General features: G+C 36.3%; 1 protein-coding gene across 2 annotated transcripts in view; it reads right to left on the bottom strand.

Moving 5' to 3' along the window:
- LOC150107094 (ankyrin repeat domain-containing protein 27-like) overlaps window positions 1-25,511 on the bottom strand; it is a 515,355-nt gene that overhangs the window by 72,643 nt on the left and 417,201 nt on the right. For both annotated transcript variants that reach the window (XM_090390995.1, XM_090390996.1), the window contains one exon: window positions 2,067-2,160. In XM_090390995.1, coding sequence (XP_090247121.1) covers window positions 2,067-2,160 — 94 coding nt within the window. The remainder of the gene's footprint in view (window positions 1-2,066; window positions 2,161-25,511) is intronic.

The following is a 25,511-nucleotide window of genomic DNA, read 5'->3' as shown; positions in this document are numbered from 1 at the left end:
CCATTTCTGAGCTTTTTCAATAGCCTCCAGAATATTTTACCACCTTCCTGATATTTATTTTCAATGTTCTTAGCAAAGTTTTCCCATGACTTTCCCATAGCTAATTTAACACAATGTTTCACTCTCTTAGATTTCTCTCTGTATTCCCTAAGAGCACAAGGTGACTTACTTTCCAGGAACTTTCAATGTGCTTTCTTCTTTTCCTTGGCTGTAACTTCCTGGGTCCACTATAGAGTTCTGATTTTTCTATCCTTACTGATTACTGAAAACTTGCTTTTATTGTGGTAATCAGTTTTGTTGATTACAATAATAATATCACGTTTATCTCCTTTATTGATAATAATAATAGGGTTATTTTTAAAATTTTTTATTGCTCATGCAACAAAATGTTACTATTTTGTTGCAAAATTATTCTATTTTGGAAATAATTTTTTAACTTATATATAATATTAAATTATTACAGTTAAACTTATATTTAACAATAATAAATTATATTTTGACATTTGAATAAAACTTTTTAAAGATTTCAAGAATGTGTTTCTGTATTCATGCAAACACAATCAAAAAATTTTGATAAAATAGTCTTTTAAATAAAATTTGGTACTGTCCTTTTAAATGCTGCAATCAGTTCCAAAACCATTAGAATTATAATGTTTAGTTAGTTACATATTGGGTGATTCCATCCCCCTCTCATAAACTTCTATACCTCAAAACAAATGGAAAGGTCCCAACCATTTGTTTTGAGATATATCATGCATTTCCAAGATACAGTCTTTTAAATGTGGCACATGGATGCAATTCGATGAAACATATGATCATAAATGACTGGAATGACACTAAAGATATGACTGAAGTTGCATTCTGTCTAGCAGGCTTGATTTGAACAGGTGGCAGTAGTTTCAGTGTTTCTAAGTCATATGTCGCTGTTTTTTTTTTTTTTTTTTTGGAGGGAGCATTCACATTTACTCAATTGCCTTATATGCACTTTTATTATTGATGTGTCAAAGGAAATGCACAAGATGCATGTCAGCTTATTAAGTGACTTTCCCTTGTCATCAGATTGGCTCTCAAATGTTCACTTGTCTTCTTTATTGCCTTTATAACAGTTTCTACAGCACAAAATGAAGGAGAACCATGAGAGTACCAGATAGTGAGGAAAACACTGCATCTAGTGGCATGGAATCCATGCACTAGCATACAGAAGATTGTGGAAGAGGGATGTCTCAAACACAGTTGTGTGGAGGATCCTATATGAAAATCAGCTTTATCTGTACCAATTCTAGTGGTACAGATAAAGTTTACCAGTGGTTTCTACAACAGTGTATGTGAGACCAATGATTTCTCTCCTGTGCACTTTTTAGAGATGAGGCGAGATATTTTCAATTATCACAACAGTCACATGTGGTGCAATCAAAATTTACAAGCAGTTATTCACTCAAGACATTAGCAGCAATTCTCGAACAACATATGGTCAGGTGTCTGGAGATAATAGTGCTGTATGTTTTGCTAAACAGGTTTATATGACTTACATACTGTGACTTCTTGCAGAACCTGGTAGAATAGTTTCCATGATGCGATTGATGGCATTCCATTAGCAGAGGAAAAACATGTGGTTCAGGCATGATGGAGCTCCACCACACTTCAGATGTAAGGCATATGAATATCTTAATTAAAGCCTTTCTGAAAGGTGGATTAGTCGAGTGGACCAATTACATGACCTCTGTGGTCACCTGACATGAATGTGGTGAATTTCCATTTGTGGGACTGTTGTAAATCATGTGTTAAACATGCATTAGCTGCCATTAGACACCAGCCAGGAAGTTTCCAGTTTGTGATTCCTCAATGGAGGTCATTTTCAATACCTGTTGTAAAGTTTCGTTCATCCTATAAGGCAACAATATCTAGAAATAAGCATTTGTTCTGTAACTACAAATGGGCTATATCTCAGAAACTAGAGGTTTCTGGGCTCGTGTATATCGAGATTATTACATGAATGTGTAACAAAATCATTCTGAATATATACTGTATATACATATAAGTTATATTATTTTATATTATAAACATACCTCCTTTTTCACTTTATTCTGTGAAGGCTGAAGATGGGAAAAGTCATAAGTCTTCAAAAATTCCTTAGCAGCTTGGAATGTTGCCAAACTGAAGCTATTGGAAAAGGGGAACATCAGCAAAATAAGCAATCTTCAGTAAACAATAACAAGTGTTTAATTATAGATCATTATACTCTATTGATCATGTAATTAAAATTATAATTATATCTGGCTTAACCTCCCTACTGGCTGAGGTGGATGAAATAGTGACTAAAAATTGCACTTCTTATCCATGTTATTCAATAGGTGTTACAGAATCGTATCAAGATTTAGCGTGATGCCATGGCCGGTTGGAGTGTTAATATAGTAACTCAATGCATTATTATTATTATAATCTTAGTCCCGGAAACTCAGGTTTTTTCATCCTACAAAGCAGGCAAACCAGTCAGAGAAACACATGCACCTTACAGATATAACACAAGTCTCATAGCCTTACTTGTTTCGACTGTAATCCATAACAACGAAACATTATAATCTTAGTATCTCCATAACTATGACTCCATAATTACCCTTCCTTTGTTCACCAATTCAAGTTGTTTATACATTTCTTTATCACCAACCTACACATTCCCAGGTCTATAGCAACATCTAACTAAATATGTCTTCCTCTCAACATCAATGTTACACCACACACTGCCTCATAACCATTGCCACTATCCCCCCCCCCCTTTCATGTCTATCTTATGTGGATTTAATTCCCCTGCTATCATCAGCAGCACCCCCCCCTTCTTGCCCTTTCTATCCTCACAAAAAATATTGTATCCTTCCATTTTAATTCCCATTATGGGGAAATCACAACCAACATGTGGCTTGGATAGGACTAGTTATAGAACTAAAAATGAACTGCTGTGTTTGTTTACAAATGCCAGAAGTATCAGAAATAAGGGGGATAAAATGGTTTCAGTGATTGAGCTTATTCACCCCAAAATCATTGGAATAAGTGAAACATGGTTGAATGAAGATGATATTCAAACGGGAATTAAAATGGAAGGATACAGTATTTTTCATGAGGATAAGAAGGGCAAGAAGGGAGGGGGAGTGCTGCTGATGATAGCAAGGGAATTAGTCCACATAAGGTAGACATAAAAGGGGAGGGGGAAATAGTGGCAATGGTTATGTGGCAGTGGGGGTGTAATGTGGAGGTTGAGAGGAAGACATATTTAGTTGGATGTTGCTATAGGCCTGGGAATGTGGAGGGTGGTGATGAAGAAATATATAAACAACTTGGATTAGTGAACAAAGGAAGGGTAATTATTATCGGTGATTTTAATTATAACGGTATACATTGGAATGGAGAGATAGTATTTGGGAATAAGGAAAATGAATTGTCTAAGTTCTTGAGAGATAACTATCTCAGACAGCATATAAAGGAGGGCAAACGAGGATTGAGAGTTCAAGATCTGATCTGATTACATCGGAGGATGTAATTGTGAGAGGGTTTCACACTTTCCTCCAGTTGGTGAAAGTGATTATGAAGTAATCACCTGTGTTGTGGCTAGTGATGTGTAGACTTTTGTGAGGAAAGGATATACGTGGAATTATAAGGCTGGTGATTATGACAAGCTTAGGAGACAGCTTGGAGCTATAACATGAAATGAGGAGTTGAGTGGTAAGGAAATAAATGCTGCATGGTAAATGACAAAGAAATACATAAAAGTATCAATGTGTGAATGTATTCAGAAGGCCAAAAGGCTAAATAAGATAGATGTAAAATGGATGAATGTGGAGCTTAAGAATGAAATCTGGAAAAAGAAAATATTTTGTAGGAAGTACAAGATGAATAATTGTAATAATAAGTTACATGAAAGAGTATAAAGAACAAGCTAGGAGAGTGACTCAGGTTAGTAAGGAAAAACAAAAGTAGAGTATGAACAGATACTGGCAAATCAGGCAAAGAAAAATTCTACAGAATTTTTTAGATATGCGGCAAGTAGAAGGAAGAATGATCATGGTAAGATGAAGTTAATGGATGAAAGTTGTAGAATGGTAACTGCTGGAGAGGTATTCAGTGATCAATTTATAAGGGTGTTTTATCCTAATCAGGGTTGAATCATGAGGTTGGTTGGTTAGCTGGTTGGTTTATATGGCACAAAAACTACAAAGGTCATACTGTGCCATACTAAAGGTTACAACATTAGCATTTACAGAAAATTGTAAACAATGTCTGTACAAGAATCTAGTTCCACAAAGCAGCATCTATAGATAAACAGAACTGCTGCAGAGGGCACAGCAATACACAAGGTCAGAGGTTATTACAGTAGTGCAAAAACAGTTAACAATATAAGTTAATACACAAAATACGAAACATTAAGCCAAGGAATGCAGTATCTACATATATGTAAAATTATAATAGATGCTTTTATAGCAGTACAAAAATAGGCAAAAAGGGATTATTATATAATCCCTTTTTGCATTATGCATGGATGAAAATTAAATTTAGCAATATAGTATAAACAGAATTACTAGAAGGTACACAAATAGACAAGGTGTCCTACAGCACCACGATTATTCGAAAAATAAAGTAGTAAATAAGATGCACACACAAAATTTATGTTAAGCAATGCAGTATCTACATATAAACAAAATTACTGTAGAGGTTTCAGCAATACATAAATAGATAACAGTACAGGTTAACATATGCGTATACAAAACAAGTCAAGGAAAGCAGTATCTACATATAGTAAGATTACAACAAACATTATTATACCAATACTTAAAGAGTCAGAAAGGCATTATCATACAGCATATATGCATAAAATTTAAGTTTCGCATTATGGTATTTACATATTAACAAAATTACAGCATGGTTTATTTATTATTTAGCGTATGATGTACAGGTCTCAGAATAAAACATACAAATTACATAAAACAGCATAAAAACAATTGTAAAAATCATATTAAAAGGGGTACACTAGGTTAGAATGATTAAACATCAAAATTAAGAATCAGGAGTCAAAGCTTAATCCTTAAATCCCGGATCCACTCCAGGGATTCTGGATCAGTTTAAAAAAAGTCCTCTTTAGAACCTGAGAATGAGTAAATAGGGCACTCAAGCACAATGTGATTGATAGTCTGGATCCCTCTTCCACATTCACAGTTTGGAGTATCAGACCAGTTTCATTTATGCAAGAGATGCTTACATCTCCCATGTCCTGTTCTGATCTGATTTAAAGTGGTCCATACATGTCTAGGGAGATTGAAGCCCTCCAGACGAGATGTTGGATTTGAGATGGGTATTTGAAGACTGGAGGTATGTTGAAACCAATATTCTCCCCATGACTCGCATAGGAAGTTCTGGTCGTTTATTTGTATTGCACTCCTCCAGGCAGGGTGCCAGGATTTCAGTCTTTGTGAAGTATGGAAGGAAATGTCTTGGTGGATAGGCAAGGAACTGTTTTCAATTATTTTTGCCCATAGTTTGCTTAAGGCTTGGGTCCTGCAGAGCAAGGGAGGGACTATATTACTGAGAGTTGGGAGCCGGTAGCCAGGAGTAGATCTTAAAGCTCCAGAGATTATCCTCATAGTTTGATTCAGCTGGACATTGACTAAAGAAGCGTGTGTGCTGTTCAGCAACACAGGAGCACAATACTCTGCTGCTGTGGAATAGACCAAAGACAGTGCGGTAGTACGCAGTGTGTTGGTTTATGCATTATATTATTACGAGTTTTTAATTTCACAGCAATATTTTCTAGATGATATTTAAATGTCAAACTTCTGTCTAGGGTAACTCCTAGGTATTTTGGATGATTGTTAAATTTCACCTGTTTATTTCTGAAGTAAACTTCTGGGATATGGTTGGCCTGGATGTTACTTAAATGAATGGATGCTACTTCAGTTTTGTTCAGGTTAGGTTGTAATCGCCATTGTCTAAAGTATTTATCAAGTACAGCCAGATCTTCAGTTAAGGTGTTCTCAGCTTTTTGGAATGTTGAGTTGCAATGGCAATATTGTCAGCATACATGAATCTTCGTGATGCTGTCTCTGGGATATCACTAATATATAAGTTAAAGAGCAATGGGGCAAGAACTGACCCCTGAGGTAGGCCATTTTTAATCTTAAAGAATTTACTTTGGGATTCATTGAGAGATACTTGTATCCATCTGTCTGCTAGTATTAGATTAATTAGGTTGGCTAGTTTTGGTGATGGGATAGTTTCTAGGAATTTTAACATAAGACCCTCTCTTCACACTGTGTCATAGGCAGCCACGAATACCACTATTATTTTCAATTGTTTTTCATAACCGTTCTCTATAAAGGTTGTCAAGGCCAGTACTTGATTGCAACAACTTCTAGGTTTGAAGCCAGCCTGTTCCTGTGGAGTTCTGTTATGTATACTTGAAGAAATTCTGTTGTATAGCATTCTTTCGAGAAGTTTCAGGCAGATACTTAACAAGGCAATAGGACAGTAGTTGGAAGCAATTGTAGGGTCGATGCCAGGTTTTAAGACAGCAATGATTTTAGATCTTTTAAAAATTGATGGAAGTATGCCAAAGTCCAGGATATTATTGTACATAGCAGCAAGCCATTGAATAGTTTTTGGTTCACAGTTCTTAATGAATTCAGGGTAGATGTTATCGAGTCCGGCCACCTTCCCAGTCCTCAATGAGTTAACTGCCTGGGTAAGTTCCTGGGAAGTGAAAGCCTGAGATAGTGATAATGGTGAAAGATCTGTTTTGAGATTTTTTAGTTTTTGTTTCACCTCTCTTGTAGCTACTTTATCTTGAGGATATTTAGTCATTGATACTATATGCTTTGCAATGTGTTTCGGATCTATGGCGGGCAGTTTACCAGAAGTCCTTGTATTAGGGTCAAGCTTCCTAATCAGGGACAAAGCTTTTCGACTGGAATGAGTAAAATTAAAATTGTTTTAATCCATTTGTCATTTCTAGCATGGTCAAGAGACTTCAGTAGCTTAGTGGCTACTGTAGGGTTATTATTAGTAGAGAATTCTTTATACAGTTTTTCACTGTAACTATTCCAGCCTGGGATGGTAATACAAATATACAAGATCAAGGCCTATGGCAGTGGTATTCAACCTTTTTTACTAATCGAGCTACTTTTCTATAAAAAGTTATTCGGTGATCTACTCTCTTATAAGTTCTTGTGACATTAGGATTATAAAATATATACACGTTTACACAAGAATATTATTTAATTTGCCAAATATTTCAGTCTGAACATTACAGACCATCTTCAGTGGCTACATAGGAATAGTTTTAAAAAACAAGGTGGAATACGAACAATTGATCATTCACAAATAGAACAAGCCAGGTGGTGTCATATCGCTAAGTATTAAAAGAGTAAAAATTTTTTATCAGAGTCATGATTAAATTAAAGATATTAATTCAGAAATTCATGTAATAATCTTAAATAACATTAGACTAATATAGGAAATAAAAAAAAAAATTAATGTGTTATCCTGATTAAACTTTCCCAAATTTTTGACACAGATATACAGTCATTACGGTTCAAGTTAGGACATTGAAGTAAGGCCTCCAGACTTTCTTTAAATAAACGTTCAAATTTATAGCGACATCTGTGTAGGAGGCGAGTCTTAGACCAAAGGATGTTGTGTCTTGTTTCTATTCCATGCCGAGCTAATCCAAATTTCTTGGGTTTGTTGCGTTGAATGGATGATTGATGCTCTTGAATTCTTTTTTCTCTAGAGCGTCCAGTTTGTCCAAGGTAGGAAAGATTACAGTTACACGGAACTTGGTATACACCAGGTAGAGACATAGTTGAGCGCTTATCTTTAGAAAAAGGAAAATGGGTGGATAATTTATTAATAGGTGTATAAGTGGCTGTTAAATCATATTTCTTCAGAATTCTTGAAATTGGTTCTGAAATCCCAGAAATGTAAGGAATTGGAACTCGACGTATTGAATCTATGCTGTTCTGTGTTGGATTGTAAGAATCGAAAAGATGTTGTGTATACTCATTTTGGGGAAGCCATTTAGTTTCATGTGATGTTTGATAGTCGAAAGTTCTTTCTGTAATAAATGAGAATTGAACAATTATTTTTGGCTCGTCGGAGTAAACATTTTATGATTCCTGTTTTTTTGACAAGAATGATGGGCAGATTCTTTGAGAATACAACGACATGTGAAAGTTGGTTTTCTGTAAACCGTTGTTGTTAGAATACCTGAAGGTGAACGGATGAGAAGGACGTCTAAAAATGATAACTCGTTGTCTTTTTCAATCTCCATGGTAAACTTTATACGAGGATGTAAGGAATTGATACTGCTTAAAAAGGAAGGTAAGGAGTCTCTGTTATGAGGCCATACAGCAAAGATGTCGTCTATATATCTAATTCAAAAGGATGGGTGAGGGAATATAGATGAGAACAAAACTACTTCTAGATTTTCCAAATAAAAGTTGGCTAGAGCAGGAGAGAGTGGACTTCCCATGGCTGTTCCTTCCACTTGGTTGTAAAATTTGTTTTGACATAAGAAATATCCTGAGTGCATTACGAAATCAAATAACTTTATAATGTCTTGTGGGAAGATGTCAGCAAGTAATTATAAAGTCTCTTTGAGAGGTACATTCGTATATAAAGATTCTATATCAAAGCTAACCATAAGACCTATACGTTGTGATGTGCTATTTTTCAATTTATTTAAGAAATCCGAAGAGTTTTTCAAAAAAGAGTGCGAGTTGCCTATGTGTGATTTCAATAATTTAGCTAGATATTTGGCTATGCAATAAGTAGGAGAATCAATACAATCCACTATAAGGCGAAGAGGAATATCTGTCTTATGTATTTTAGGTAGACCATAAAACCTAGGAGGCCTTGCAAAATGAATTTTTTGCCTTTCAATTGTGTCTACATCCAAACTTATGACCTCATCTAGCATGAGGTTTAATTTCTTCAGTTGTCTGTTGGTTGGATTGTGATTAAGTTCTTGGTATGTTGAGCGTCTCGAAGTAACAGGGAAAGTTTTCTTCTATAGTTTGAAGAGTCCATAATTACTTTCGCTTTCCCCTTGTCAGCTTTAGTAGTGACGAGGCGATTGTTGCTTCTTAAGGAATGTAGTACTTTCTTTTCAGAAGGAGATATGTTTGAAGGAGGAAGCTTGGCTTTAAGTAGTGAAGAAGCAACTTCTAGGCGGAGCACATTAGCTAACCATATCAAAGATAAATGAGGTTCCGTTCGAAGTTAACTAGGAAATCTAGATATGGAATCTTTTTAGGGACTATAGAGAATTCGTGTCCTTTTTGAATATATGTCAAAAGTTTAAAATGCGGAAGTTTGTGTTGTTTCACAAATTCATCAAATGACATAAGTGAAAAAATGAAATGAAATGAAAAAATGTCTTCCCCCCCCTAGTACTTCCCAATAATGGTATAATTTTCAAAAGTTCTTCTTTACTTGAATAATCTTGAAATACCATGCGAATAAATACCATTAACTGAGCAATATCAGTGAAGTCGTTTGATTCATCAAATTGTAATGAAAACACAACACACTGGTGTGAATGTCTGACATTAACCTGGCCTGGAAACTTTTCCCGGCAATTGGAACTCTTCCTTTCAGCAATATTTGAAACCTTGTCTGTGGCCTAGAAGTAGTCTCTCTCTCTAGCGACGTCTCGAACCGAGAAGCTCCTTTCTGGAAGCGGGAAACTCCTCTCAAGCAATGTGGATCCGGGCAGTCTCTCTGACGCGATTCTGGACTGGGCGGCCTCCTCTCCGACAGCAATTCTGGAACCGGGACCCCTTCTGCTTGCTTCAGTCCCTTTTTATTAGGCCTCCTCTGAGACCCTGCATGAAGTTTGGCAACCCCCCCCCCCCCCCCCAAAGAATCGGTATGAGTCTTTCACCTTACGTTTCAAGTTCGGCATGCCTTTTGTTCTCCTTCGCTTTCTTTTGATTGTAAGTTTCCGGCCATCGGAAAGTTGTTTGAACTCTTTCTGAATGACTTCGGAGATGTTTACACTTAGAGCCTGCAAGCATTTCTCATACATGCAAGTTTCAATAACAGTCTTTCTAATGCCGCTATGTACAGCTTCAGCAACAAAAACATTGCCTTTGTTTTTAACACTCTAACATATTCTTATTAAAGTAGTATATACAGTTAGCTTCAAAAGAGTTATTTACAAAAACATCTAATACAAACTATACCGAGACAAACAAAGTTTATTTTTTTACAATATTCACATGGGACTTAACCTAAGTAAAAAATCAATGTAATGTGCTCTGGAATATTTAATATTTAAGCTACAATCGAGTTTTTACTCTTTGCTTATAATCGTATTCACTCGGCTCGCTGTTTGACTTCCACTGATTTAAATTAATTCATTAAACCGGACTTATAAAAAAATTAGTGATTTGACAATTTAAAGAAAAATAAATAAATAAACAATAGCAATACACTTAAAGCGAATTAAAAATAATATAAAATAATGATAAATAAAATATTATGTTTTCAGTTTTAATTAAATTTGTAAGTAAGGAGGAATACACAAGAGATCGACCAAAAATCGCTCAGCGACTGACGGTCGATCGTGATCAACGGGTTGAACACCTCTGGCCTACAGTTATACATAATTGGGCAGATTTAACCTAATGAATAATATGTATGTATAAAAGTTAAGTTAAGCAAAACAGTATTTACATATAAACAAATTTATAGTCAAATGTGTTTGTATAAATTAATTCTTTCTAAAAAATTAAAAACACCACGCAATTTACCTGAGTCTGCTAGCATTTCCCTGAGTGTATATGGCTTGGTTCGATAGGTGAAAATTTCGTTCCTCTCTCGTGTAAATTTTTGATAATCTACCATAATATGATGAATAGTGAGATGCGTGTTGCATTTTTCACATATGGGAGGGTGATCAGCTCTCAGTAAATGAGAGCGCGTAAGGTGACTGTGACCTATGTGGAGCCTACCAAGAACAACCTCCTCCCTTTTCTTTGTACGTTGACTTAGAATGCCTGTGTTTAATTTCATGTTTAATATTATATAATTTGTTTGTTAATGCTTCCTGCCATGTTGACTCCCACTAAGCAATTAGCTTTGATCTTATAGGCTGTCTGTAGTCTGTATATGGAACTGTCAAACAGTATGTGGAGAAGGTATGAGCTGATTTAGAGCTGCATCTGCAGCCTAATTTCCTTTAATTCTGATGTGGCTGGGAACCTAGCAGAAATGAACATCAAAATTAAGCATTTTCATTGTGTGAAACAGGTGTAGCACCTCATAAAGTACTGGATGTGGATTATATAGGAGAGGAGATAGCCTGTGAAGAGCACAATGAGTCTGTATAAATTATACACTTTTGGTGGCAGTTTTCTTTTATATGAACAAGTACAAGGCTGAATGGCATGTAACTCTACTGTATAATTACTGCAGTCTGGTGGGATCTGATTTGAGATAATAATGTCAGGAAACACAGCAGCACGGCCAACAGAGGTATTAATTCTTGAACCATCAGTATAGATGGGAAAGAAATCAGCATGTGCTGCTCTGTGTGCATTAAACAATTGCAGGTAAATCGATGATGGGGTATAAGATTTCTGTAGCTGACAAAATGAGAGGTTGTAGGATAGTGTGCAAACCTGCCATTGAGGAATACTGTTATGTTCAGTGTAGCTAATGTTGTCAACATTTATACTAATAGCTTGCACAGTTTCTTTAATATGCATACCAAAAGGATGTACAGTAGTTTGATATGTGTGATATTGAGCTTTCCAATGCAGAGAGAAGATACTATTCCATGTAGGATGATCTGGGAGAGATTTTTTTTTAGGGCATAATTAAGAGATAACTGTTTCTGTCGAAGTGACAGAGCCGGTTCATTTGCTTCAACATAAGAGACTTTGAGTGGGTGATATGTGAAAGGCACCAGTAGCTATCCATATACCCTGATGATGGATGGAATCCAACCATCATAAGTTACTCTGTCTTGCAGAACCATAGACTTGGGACCCATAATCCAGCTTTGAATGTATAAGTGCACGATAAAGATGGAGCAGTGATTCTCGATCAGCACCCCACTCAGTAGAGGATAGAGTGCGAAGGAGTTTCAAAGTTCTTTTGCACTTTTCTCTTAGTTGACAAATGTGTTCTAGAAATGTAAGTTTTCTTTCAAAGATGAGTCCCAAGAACTTTCTGTAGCTACTGGAACAACAGTATGTCCCATTCTTAGTTCAGGATTTAGGTGATGAGTGCGTTTTTGACAGAAGTGTACACACACACGTTTTTCTGTTGAAAACCTAAATCCATTATTAACAGCCCACAGAGAGACATGATCAATTGCTTGCTGAAGTTGCCTTTCATTTACCCTCATGTTATGTGAGTGACAGTAAATTGTGAAGTCATCAACATATAGAGCACTGCTTACAGTGGGATGAAGCTGTTCAATGATTGAGTTAATTTTAATAGCAAAAAGGGTCACACTTAAGACAGAGCCTTGTGGAACACCCTGCTCTTGATGATATGGACGAGATAGTGTATTTTCCACTCTGACTTGGAAAGTTCGCCTGGACAGAAAGTTTTTAACAAATTTAGGGAGGTGTCCTTTGAGATTTAGGTTATAGAGGTCTTTTAATATGCCATATCTCCAGTTTGTGTCATAAGCTTTTTCCATGTCAAAAAAAAAAAAAAAATGAGACAAGATGTTTTTGCTTCAGAAATGAATCTCTTATATAAGTTACTAAACGAACCAAATGGTCTAAAGTTGATCGATGTCTACAGAAACCACATTGTGTACTGGAGAGAAGATTGTTGCTTTCTAAATACCAGAGAAGTCTGGCATTAACCATTTTCTCTAGTATCTCACAAAGACAGCTGGTCAGAGCAATGGGTCGGTAATTATTTGCTTGTGTTGGATCTTTTACTGGTTTTGGGATAGCAATGACAATTGCCTTATGCCAAGAATTTGGAAACTCTTCCTCTGCAAGTATTCTATTGTGCAATAAGAGAAGAAGATCTATATAGGATGATGGTAGATGTTTTATCATTTCATAATGGATGTCATCAGACCCTACTGCACTAGGGGTGAGATTGTAGGAGAGCTCTTTTTAGTTCTTCCTTAACAAATGGCTGAAGAATGTTGGTACAAAAATTAAGCCTTTGTTTCTCTTGCTGGTCTTCAGTATTAAAAATTCAGGAGAATATGAAGCTGTTGCTGAGATTCTAGCCAAAGTTTCTCCCAAAGTATCTGCAATAGCTCTGGGATCAGCAACAACACTTCCATTATGGTCTAAGGTAGACAAACAACGTGTTCTATATCTGCCATTCATTTTTCGGATTTTATCTCATACTTTGGACTGGTCATTTGATTTATCGATGTAGTAAATTGGATCCATGATTGTTTTTGACTCTGACATCTTACATAACTTGCTTTGGCTCGAGCACACTTGAAAGCTATTAAGTTTGATGTGGTGGGGTATCTACAAAACATACGACGAGCTCTATGTTGATCTTTTTTGGCTGTCTGACATTCTGGGTTCTACCAAAGCTTTGGATAGATTAAAAACAGAGATGATGTTTTTGGGATGGAGGCTGTTGCTGCCTGGACAATGCATTCTGTTATATATTTTACCACTTCATTGATAGGTGTTTGACTGATGCCATCAGCATTAAATTTTGCAAGATGAGAAAAAGTGTTACAGTAAGCCTGGTCAATTTTCCATATAGGTATCAGTGTGGGTGAACATGGTTCCTGTGAAGACATTGTGCAGAGAACAGGAAAGTGATCACTTCCATATATGTTCTCTTCAACGTCCCACACGAGTAGTGGAAGAATGGAAGGGGAGCAGATTGTAAGATCAATTGCAGAATATGAACGGGTAGACATATGGAAGAAAGTATTGAGTTATTATTTAAAAGGGAGAGGTTATTATTATCAAGAATTCTTTCAATGATTCGACTTCGTCTATTAGTGTTGGCACTACTCCATAGAGTATTGTGACCATTAAAGTCATCCATCAAAAGTATGGGTTCAGGCAAATGCGAGATAAACTTATCAAGATCAATTGTCTTTAACTCGGCATTTGGTGGTAAATAAACTGAACATACTGTAATAAGAACTCCCACAGAGAAGCAAATTGCTACTGCTTCTAGAGAAGTATTAAGTTGGACCTGATGGAAAGGAATATGACTGCCCACTAGGATAGCTACTCCTCCATGAGCAGGACCACTTCCAGGTCTGTCCTTACGCACAACAGTCAAATTCCTAAAGTTACGGTCCTCATTGGGTCTTAAGTACGTTTCCTGTAGACAGAAACCGAAAGGTTTGTGTTTCTGCAAGAACATCTTGATATCGTCAATATTCTGGCAAATCCCACGACAGTTCCATTGTAAAAATTTTCCTATTGTCTTAATTTTATTGATTTGTCTGGTTTTCGGGAGGTTGAGGGCTTACCTTTGTCAGATTTATATTTATCTACTGTTTTAGGGGAAGTATGGGCGGCCAGTGTCCATCTCTTCCTCTGGTAGAGTGTTCAAAACATCAAATGTGTTAGGGTCAGTTGGTATGTTTAGTTTGCTTTCGGTGGGTACCAAGGTATTCGTTTTTTCTGTGCGAGTGTCTGGTGGTTTATCTTTGAGTGATGTCTCTGCCAGAGTTTTTTTGACAGGTGAGTTTTCATCGAATGGGACCATTTTTGAAGTTGTCTCTGGAGTAAGGCCCATAGGTCTTGTGATTAATGCGCTCAACAGAGAAGTACTTTTGATTGTAAAGTTCAGGTTTGGTGAAATTATCAAATGGTGGAATAGACATACATGTTTGAGTTGCTGTTGGCACATTTTTAATTGTTACTTTTTCAGCATAAGAGGATCGTAGACAGGTGAAATGGTGGCCAACTTTCTTTTTGCATCCTGATATGTTATGTTTTGTTTTGTTTTAATTTTTTGTATCTCTTTTTCATCTTTCCATTTCTGAATGGAAAGATGAAAAAGAGAGTAAGCTGGATGATCTTCCTGACAGTTGACACATTTAGCTTTTTTTTCACAGCAAGATTTATTATCATGTTCTTTACTACCACATCGGGCACAGGTAGTAGAACCACGACAGGCAGTTTGGGCATGTCCATATCTTTGATATTTAAAGCATCTCAGCGGGTAAGGGATGTACATTCTAACAGGACAGCTGAGATACCCTGCTCTAACATATGTCGGAGACCTAGGTGTATCAAAAGTAAGGATGATGTTCTTGGTTGAGACCAGGTGACCATCCCTATGTATCAGGATGCACCTCACACCCGTCACTCCTTGATCTTTAAGCTCTGAACACATCTCTTCATCAGGAACATCAAGGAGATCCCATTCTGATATCACTCCTCTACTGGAATTGAGTGTTCTGTGAGGTGTTACTGCAATTTGTATTCCACCCATTGTCGTTGCTCTCAGTAGTTTCTCGGAATGGAATGTTGTTTACACATTGTTTCCACGAGGATATTACCAGAACGCAATTTGTTGACAGTTTTGGAGGTCTTGCCAGTCCTAAACCTTTTTGGATAAAGAAGGGTGACATTTTCCCAATTGGTTTTTCACATGTTGCATGAATGATTAAAAAGGTTGGTACATTTATGTTAGTATCTGATATCTTTTGTTTCTTGCTTCTGTTTCCATATGCAGTATCTATAGTATCAGTACTTGGTTGGAACTTTGTTAGGGTCCCTGAAACATTTGAGGATGAAGGATTCATATTTAAGGAGTTTTTAGTTTGGTGCCAGAGCTCTACACGCACCATAGAGCCACACATGGATGACCACTACACGTGAAGCAAAGACTGTGCTCAGGAGTGGAATGCTTGGACGCTATACCGGCACTGCAGCAGGTCTAGGATTTCAACCCTGGACCATGGGGTGAGAGACTTACTGCAACACCATTGACCCTTGAAGGCAAGCCCACTAGCTGATTGATCCTAGTTGACCACTAGCTGATTGATCCTAGTTAGATTGGGCCATCCAGGACCGCCTGTCTTGATGAAGCAGGGGCCAAAATAGTGCAAGACTACCAGGATCCCCCATTTCCGAATGTCCATGGGTCGCATCGCATGGCAAACACGGCGGCAGGGCATTGGATCCCAGTGATAATGGTCTGGAAAAAGGATAGTGACAAAGACTCAGGAGAAGTAGAGCAAAGAATATGGGAAGAAAAGCAAAGAAAAAAGAGGAAGAATGAAAATGGCTAGTACCATCACTGGGAGGTCCCCTCCACCATGAACAGGTGCCCCACATGGAGGGGGGAATCTTGAGGAACTTAAGTGTAGAAGACATAGGAGAGGATGGCTTAATTGTGAGTGAGCAGGAGATGAGGAAATAAACTTGATGTCACTAAGGTGATAGGATTTGATGACATATCACCACGCATCTTAATGGAATGTTCCAGGGAATTGGCAGTAGCATTGGCATGCCTGTTTAATAAAAGTCTAGCAACAGCATAGGTTCCAGGGGAGTGGAAGGAGGATAAAATTGTTCGACTGCATAAAGGTGGTGATAAGGCTGTAGCTTCAAATTATAGGCTGGTCTGGAGTTGTGGTACTGAAAGAGATTGGGAAGAGAAGGTACTGGAGAGATTGGGGAGTAATTAGAGAGAGCAGTACTCTGGTTATCAGCATGGGTTTATTAAGGGGAGATCATGTTTCACTAATTTATTTATGTACTATAACAAGGTAACAAATACCTTGGACAGGGGAGAAGCATATATGGCGGTGTACTTAGATTTTGCAAAGGCTTTTGATAGACTGCCACATGACAATGTCTTAAATAAATTAAAACTGATGGGATTGGATAACAGACTTCTGCATTGGATCAGTGACTGGCTGTTAGGTATCAGAAAGTTGTATAGAGGGATGCAGTATCCCAAAAGAGAAATGTCACTAGTGGTGTGCCACAGGGATCAGTTTTGGGGCCATTGTTGTTCAATTTATATGTTAATGATATTGGGATGGGTTTAACTAGTGATATGCAGCTGTTTGCAGATGATGCAAAACTGGGCAGAGCAATGCAGTGTTAAACAGATGGTATGGCCTTACAGGACTTGAATAGATTACATGAATGCGCAGGTAAGTGGAACTGTTAGTTCAATGTTGCAAAGTGTAAGGTTTTGAGATTTGGAAAGCAATGAAGGGATGCAAGGTATACACTTGGTGGGGAAACTTTAATGCAGGTAGAGAGAGGAAAGATCTAGGAGTAATGGTGGACAAGGATCTGAAATTCAGGGGCCACATTGCACAAGTTGTGAAGACGTCACATTGGATAATGGCAATGATGCGGAGGACTCTGATATGCAGAAATAGAGAGGTTATGATACCATTGTACGAACCCTTGATCAGGCCTCATGGATTACTGTGCACAGATTTGGTCGCCTGGTTTTCATGGTGATGAGGATATGTTGGAAAGAGTCCAGAGAAGATTCACAAAGGTGGTCAGTGATCTTTGGAATGTGGAGTATGAGGTTTGAGAGAATATAAGTTGCAGAGCCTTATGAATAGGAGGAAGAGGAGGGGATATGATTGAGACATATAAGCTAGTCATGGGTTGTTATCAGGTTGACATGGAAGCGATTTTTCATAGAATGGGAGTGGGGGGGGGGGTAGAACAAGAGGCCATCACTGGAAACTGTATAAGGAGTGTGTGAGCAGAGGAATAGATTCTTTGCATGGAGAGTGGTTGGTGAGTGGAATGCATTGCCTGAGTGTGTTGTGAATGTAGACACATTGAATCATTTTAAAGTATGGTTGGATGAACATTGTGTGCAATAGTGTGTACCTCCCACAATGAGTCTCTGACTCCATGGAGGTCAGATAATAATAATAATAACATTCTTTAATGGACAGCTTAGTCTAAAGCATCTTTGTCTTCCCAAAAACTTTTTATCTTTGTTTTTTCCTTGTCCAACTACTAATTTTGTACAAATCCCAAATGCACATAACCTTGGAATATTACTCTTACATCTAGGACAATGCACCAAACACCCTTCAAAAATTCTTAATGCTGTTCAGAAGAGGCCATCCTGGCTAACTGATGACCCCCCTCTCTCAAAGATTATCTCCTGCCAATTTTTCAGTCAGTCAATTTCTGCACTGCCTCTCTTCTACGGATAGTTCTCTGAGTGCTATTGAGCAGAAATGTCATTCATTATACTCATTTCTATTAAACCTACAACAAACAACAGTTTCCCAACATCCCATTACAAATGAACTACTGACTCACTGAACCTATTACTCCCATTTATCTTTCATTCCAACGATCTTGGTTATCTGAGCACAGCATTTCCCTTGAAGCTTACAAAGACTTTTTTCCACAAACACTACAATCTCCAACTTTCAAAGAGAACATCAACATGGAGATTTGCTATAACTTGACTTCATGACTTCTCATGTGTGGGAGTGATATAAAAAAAAAAAAAAAAAAATCTCCACAGAGTCTTTTGACTCTGTGGAGACATCCAGTGATAAGTTCCACATCCAGTGATGTGGAACTCATCACTGGATGTCTCATTATTCACATAATACCCAACACACCTTTCCTTAAACTCAATCAATGAAAATGCACCCAATTCACCCACTCACTCATCCCATACCATTTCATTCCCCCAGAAATAATTCAAATTGTAACTGGGAAATGAACTAATGTCCTAATATGACACCTATGGGCTAGATAACCATAAAGCTAATTTGGAGAAGCCAGACTATCTGGCCTCAGAATAACTCTCGTCCATATCTTTGACAAATGAGTACAGCCATACTTGTGGGAGTTAGGGAGTGCTTTATAACCAATGCTGATTCTGAAATAGTCTATTTCTCAGACCTATAGTAAATTTTTATGTAGTAAAGATGTATTCTTCCATTTAATTCTATGTGAAGGAGTATCCAGAGCACATGGTCTGCCAGTCCAAACTTGCATTACAGATGATCATGGATGTAATTTTTCTATTCAAGCCGATGTTAACTGATCTGTCAGTCTGTCTGAATAGGTTAAACTGCAGGCACAAGGAACTTTATACAATACAGGATATGCAAGAGGATGAAGATAATCTTAGCTTCTTCCTTTTTATTTGTAGAAAACTTTAGCTATATTTCCTGATGTATCTTGAATATAAGGGATATTCAAGATACATCTTGAAAAGATAGCCAAAATTCTCTGCCAATATGATCTTCATGTTACTTTATTCAGCTAGTTACTGACATCCATTTTCCCAAAGATTAATTTCATCCTCTTGCACATCCTGGGATCTATAGAGTTCCTTGTGCCTGCAGTTTAGCATACTTTGGACAGACTGATAGATCACTTAACATCCATCTTGAACTCAAAATCACATCCATAATCATCTGTATGGCAAGTTTGAAATGGCACCTGCTCTGGATCAGCATTTCCCAGATTTTTCCTACGACGGAACACTTCGCAAATCCTGAAATTTTCATGGAACACTTTGGTTATTTTGTCATGTATTAATAATTAATTATGGCATAATCATAAAGAGTATTAGTACACTTATGTATATGGTGTGACATGTTGACAAATATAAAATTACATTTAAATCAGTTATCAATCACTGGACTAATGAAATCTTGTAGCATATTGTAGTTTCTTCAGGCCAACATCATTAAATTAATTTGTGCGGATTTTCATTGACATATCCCATTCTGATCAACAAAAATTTATAATATTATTATAAGTACTTCGAGTGAATGCAGACTTTTTCTCCTGTGTGCTGGTAGTTTTCCCCTCCTTTTGTATATCCTGGAGATCACTTTGTAGGCTGGAGGTGGATGAATCACTATCTGTTGCATCACAAACACTTTCAATAAGATATTTCTTAACACCAAAATTAAACAAAGTCCCTTGTCTTTTATTCATATTAAAATTTAAATCTGTAGGCCTATTACTTTTAAAAATTCATGGCACTATGGTTTTGAAACAAGCACTTTCACCCTACAATACGAACTTGTGAAGAAAGTATTCAGTATTACTAGATTTGAGACTGGATACAGACTACCTTGATCTTCAATTTCAGTGGAAAAATTTCTTTATACTTCCTTGCTGATTGGTCACTAACATTTGCAACACAGATGTTATTTCTTTCAGTTTTGAGAACAGAGGATAAGCTGCCCATTGTTGTAATTGGCTTGCAGGCAATTTTTATGACCAATCATCAACAGTGGTATTCTCTTTCCCGAATTACTTCCATGTTTAAAAATATACAGCTTGGTCACTGACATCACGGAACACAATTTGGGAAACTCTGCTCTGGATAATCCTTCGCATAGTATCAAATGGAAGAATACATCTTTACTACATAGAAGTCACCCTACATCTGAGAGAGAGACTATTTTCAGAATCAGCATTGGCTATGAACTACTTGTATATAGAGGTTAATGACTTCACATCACTTGCATTGCATTATGGGATACTAAGGCAAGTGATGTAAAGTCATTAACCTCTATATACAAGTGGTCCATTGTGGAATTACTTCAAATACAAATTTTGCTTACACTTGGATAAAGGATGAAACCAAGAATATAATTTCTTGGCATCTTTAATTTAAGGTACAAGCTTATGTAGCATAATCAGAAGATACTGCCAATTCCCACTGCAGAATATCTCAATTCCCACATTCAGGTTATATGAGATATATTACTGGAATATGAACATGACATTAGATGAATTATTAGCACATGTATCCCATGAAAGGAGGCAATTATAGACTGGTTGGTATATGTCATGAATAGTGACAAAGTTATTGGAAAAGTTGAATCAAAACAAAATTCAGAAATTAGTTGATAGGAATATGATACTTTATAAAAGTTAGGTCTTGCCTTAGTAATTTACTCTCCTTCTATCATAAAACAACAAACACAATAACAAAAGTAATAAACTGCATTATAAGTAGAAATATTTTGTAATGAAAATAACAATATATCACCAGTGTGTGGAAACAACAAGCAAATTAAAGAACAGGAATAAAAAGTATATACATACAACAACCAGTTTACCAATTTATAAAGGTTGCTGCATGCTAGAAATCAACATTAATAAATAATATGAAAACTATTTTTGATGCTTATATAAAATAAGAATTGTCCAATCTTTTTTTTTTTTTTTTTGGAGGAGGAACAGAGAGAGAGAGAGACACACAATCATTCTGATTCAGTTTAGACTGATATAAAAGGGCTTCTTATGGGGAATATGAGCTACATCCAACAGGACACTTTGTTTATTGTCACTACTATGTTGCTCCAGAACAGACTTTTGAATATATTTTTTCACATATTCAAGGTAGTAGTGATGTTCATTGATTCCTTTATCCAAGAATGGTCAGTCTGCCCAAAGTACATCAAATTACATCCACAAGGGATTTTATAAACACAAGAGAGAGAGAGAGAGAGAGGGGGGGGGGAAGAGTTTGTCTTTTATAGATTGTAACAGATGAGAAATGTTGTTGATAGCAAAATCCCATAAAATATAGAATTCTTCTTCAGAATTCTGCCACTAAGTTCAGAGATACCAGAAGTATTAGAGATTGGATGGAACTCTGCAGTCCGTTGAATAATCATTAGATGTTGGAACATCGGAATCAATTATCTGTTTGATTTAATGAGGGATGTATATTGAAAACTATAATGGAATGATATTGAATTCCATTATAGTTTTGATAGTGAGAAGGTCTTGTTGTAAGCTTGAGGGGTAGGAGCACACATTATGTGCTCTATTACTTAATGACTAGATAACATAAATTTTTTGGGAGGTGTGACGAGCAGATTTTTGATGAATTGTATCTGTCAGTGAAAGTAAATTTTTGATAAACACTGGTTGACAAAGTATCAGATGATGTGTGATTAAGAAGGATGTCCAAGAATGGTAAACTAGCAGCATTTTCTTTTTCCATGGTGAATTGAATGCATGGGTGAAGGCTACTGATCCAATGTAGGAAGGTTGTCGTTCATTTTCAGAATGAGGCTAAACAGAAAAATTGTCTTCAATGTAAAGAAACCAAATGAATTGGGATGAATAAGAAGAAGCAATCTTCCAGATGGTTCAAAAATAGTTTGCCAAAGGTGGAAACCGAGGGTTACCGATGGCTGTGCCTTCAAATCTGTTTATAGATTTTGTTTTTCCAACTGAAACATCCTGACTGTATAACAAATTTAAAAATGTTCACATCAAGAGGGACATCATCATATAATAAACTAATAGTGTAAGATAACAGAATGTTAGTAAATAGAGAAACTATGTCAAACTACTAACATATCTGACTCTTTTCGTTTTTATCATCATCATCAAATTCCTGCCATGTACCCTCAGAGGGTGTACAGATAGTACTATATGATAGTACTACATGAAAAATTTAAATCATTACTAACTTCCTATCTACAATTTTCCTCCAAATCAGTCTGTTACTGTCAAGACTCCAACATTATCAGACCTTATATTTCTATCATCATTTAATGCACTGTGTACCGTATCAATCCACCTATTTCTTGGTCTTCCTCTGGGTCGTTTTCCTGCAAACCTGGCAGAGAACACTTGTTTCGCTAATCTTTCCTCGCCCATTCTGTTTAAGCGACCATACCACCTGAGATTAGCTCTGCTAATGCATTCCTGGATGCGGACAATGTCAAGTTCTTTCCAAATATCCTCGTTTTTGACATCAATGGCAATATTGTAAAAATATTTATTAGTTTTAGTTTCATAACATGCATTGTTGGCACTTGCGATGTGCCCGTTATTGAAATTGTTTTGTCAAAAATGACATGTAAAGAAGTTAAAAAATTGATGTACTTACCAGATTTGATATTTGTATTACTTAAAAGAATTTTATTGTAATTTAAAATTATCAAAAGTTGTGTTTTTATGAAGACATTCTCTCGTCACTAACGGAGACAACGTGTCAGCCATTAATTATACCTAACTTCTTGCTTACCAGTTTCATGGAGTGCGCATGCTCGCCGAGAAGTTTGATGTGTGATTGACAGCTGACAAGTTTGGTATCGAAGCAACGAGAGAGTAAACAGGATAGCGTTCGGAAGGAATTTAGAACACAAGCCGGCAGATATTTAGATTTGGAGGAACTTAAGGTTTTATGTGACAGTCGAAGGAAAATTAATAGTATATTCCAAAAAAGGAATCGTGGAACTATGAAGTTTAAAGTGGAATAAGTATTGATTAATAAAAGGGAAATATTGCTATAAATTGTTTTAAAAGGAGTATTGGAGGAAACACTAATTTTAAGATTAATAGTAGATTCCGAAAAGAGAATCTTAGAACTGTGTTTTTTAAAGTGGAAGAGTTCAGACTGTCAATAAGCATTAGTGAATAAAAGAAGAAATTGCTATCTACGTTCTAAAGGAATGTTCGAGAAAACTCTGATTAGGAAGATTAAGGACGCTGGATCTAACTATTATTTCTACTAAAAAGAGACAGAATTGAGTTAGGAAGAATTATTGTGTGCTACATGAGTGATGAGATATCCTTTCGCATCACTCATGTAGCACACAATAATTCTTCCTAACTCAATTCTGTCTCTTTTCTTGAAAATGAAGAATAAAATCATATATATCTTTGGAAAAGGGCCTTGACAGAGAAAGAAACTGGCTATAAACATTTTGTCATTGTAAAAACAAAGTGTTTAGTCTAGTCTTAAGTGTATATTTATTTTTAAAAGGCCTTGGATCCAATTAATTTGTAGTTAGTTATGTAATATTTGAAACTGACTAATATTTCAGAATCTGTAATTTTTATATCCTTGATTGCATTGACTCTCCAACTTATCGGAATGCAGAAGTATTATCACGTTCCTTAAGTGCTCTCACTGGTCATTCCAGATCCTATATAAAAAACTCAACAGATTTTCTTGAAAAAATCAAGGATATAAAAATTACAGATTCTGAAATATTAGTCAGTTTTGACATCATTTCTCTGTTCACCAATATCCCATTAACCGACACAGTGAATTCATTATATGAAGATTACCCTCCAGATATCACAAGGATATTCAAATATGTCATCCACTCAGGTTATTTCAGTTGGAAAAACAAACTCTACAAACAAATTGAAGGTATTCCCATGGGTAGCCCTCAGTCTCCACCTTTGGCAAACTACTATTTGAAACAATTCTAAGATACTATGTTCTCATCCATTCATACTCAACCATCTCTTTGGCACCGTTACGTCAATGATGTTTTTGCTGTTTGGCCACACACTGAAGATGAACTTTCCACTTTTCTACAATGGATAAATAACCTTCACCCACGCATCCAATTCACTATGGAAAAAGAAAACTCTGACATTTTACCATTTTTGGACGTCCTCCTTACCATAATGTCTTCTGGCACCTTATCTACAAGCATCTTTCGAAAACCCACTTTTACTGGCACATACATTCACAAAAAGTCTGCACGTCACATGTCTCAAAAATTTGGCATTCTTAAATCTCTAATTCATAGAGCACATAAAGTTTGCTCTTCCCCAATAATCTTACAACAAGAACTTTCCATCATTAAAAAGTTAATGGAATCAAATGATTACAACTCCAATCAAATCCAACAGATACTTGACTCTTACGTTCCACACCTACAGTTTGTTCAACAGTCCCAGAGTTCCTATTCCGTACATTCCAGGAATCTCAGAACTTATAGGTAGAATTCTGAAAAAGTAATAACTGATTCCAACATATATTCCTATCAACAAAATTTGTCTTCTCTATCTTTGGCTGGCGTTCACCAAATACCTTGCAAATGCGATGTCTCTTATTTTGGACAAACTGGCCGTTCTTTGGAAAAAATAATAAAAGAACAACAATATTATATTGATTATAACAAACCTTTGAAGTCTGGTCTGGAGCAGCACAGTATTGGCTCTACTCATAGTGTCCAGTGGTATAAAGCAGTTCTCCTCCATAGATGCAGATTCAAATATGAACGCTTATTCAAAGAAAGTTGTGAAACTATCTTACACCGACCAAATTTAAATAGAAATGACTGTATGTCTCTCTAAAAGATCTGGGAAACTTTTATCTTATGTAAAAAACCATTTATCTTAATAGATGAAATTTGGTATTTCTATTATTTCCTAGCACGTGGTAACAATTGTATTTTAATAGGTGATCCACTGAACGTTTGCCTGTATTCCATTCCTATTACTGTTACAGACACTGAAGATGTACTATTATTTTTAGTATGAAATATTTGTCTTTTTACTAATTAAAGATTTCACTGTGGTTTTTTACGTGTTACTTTATTATTTATTTATTTTCTATGTTCTTGCCAAAGTCCTCCAATGACTTTTTTTTTTTTTTACACAGTGTTTAGCTTTCTTACATTTGTCTCTGTATTCTCTAAGAGCACAAGCTGACTTATTTGCCAGGCACTTTTGATATGCTTTCTTCTTTTCCTTCACTGCCTCTTTAACTTCCTGTGTCCACCATGGAGTTCTGATTTTTCTATCCTTGCA

This window comes from Typopeltis vanoorti, chromosome 4 (genome assembly GCF_054136105.1).
Source record: "Typopeltis vanoorti isolate ZY-2024b chromosome 4, IOZ_Tvanoo_1.0, whole genome shotgun sequence".
Lineage (NCBI taxonomy): Eukaryota > Metazoa > Arthropoda > Arachnida > Uropygi > Thelyphonidae > Typopeltis > Typopeltis vanoorti.
Note: the sequence above shows the minus strand (reverse complement) of the source record. Positions and strands in the feature narration are given on the sequence as shown.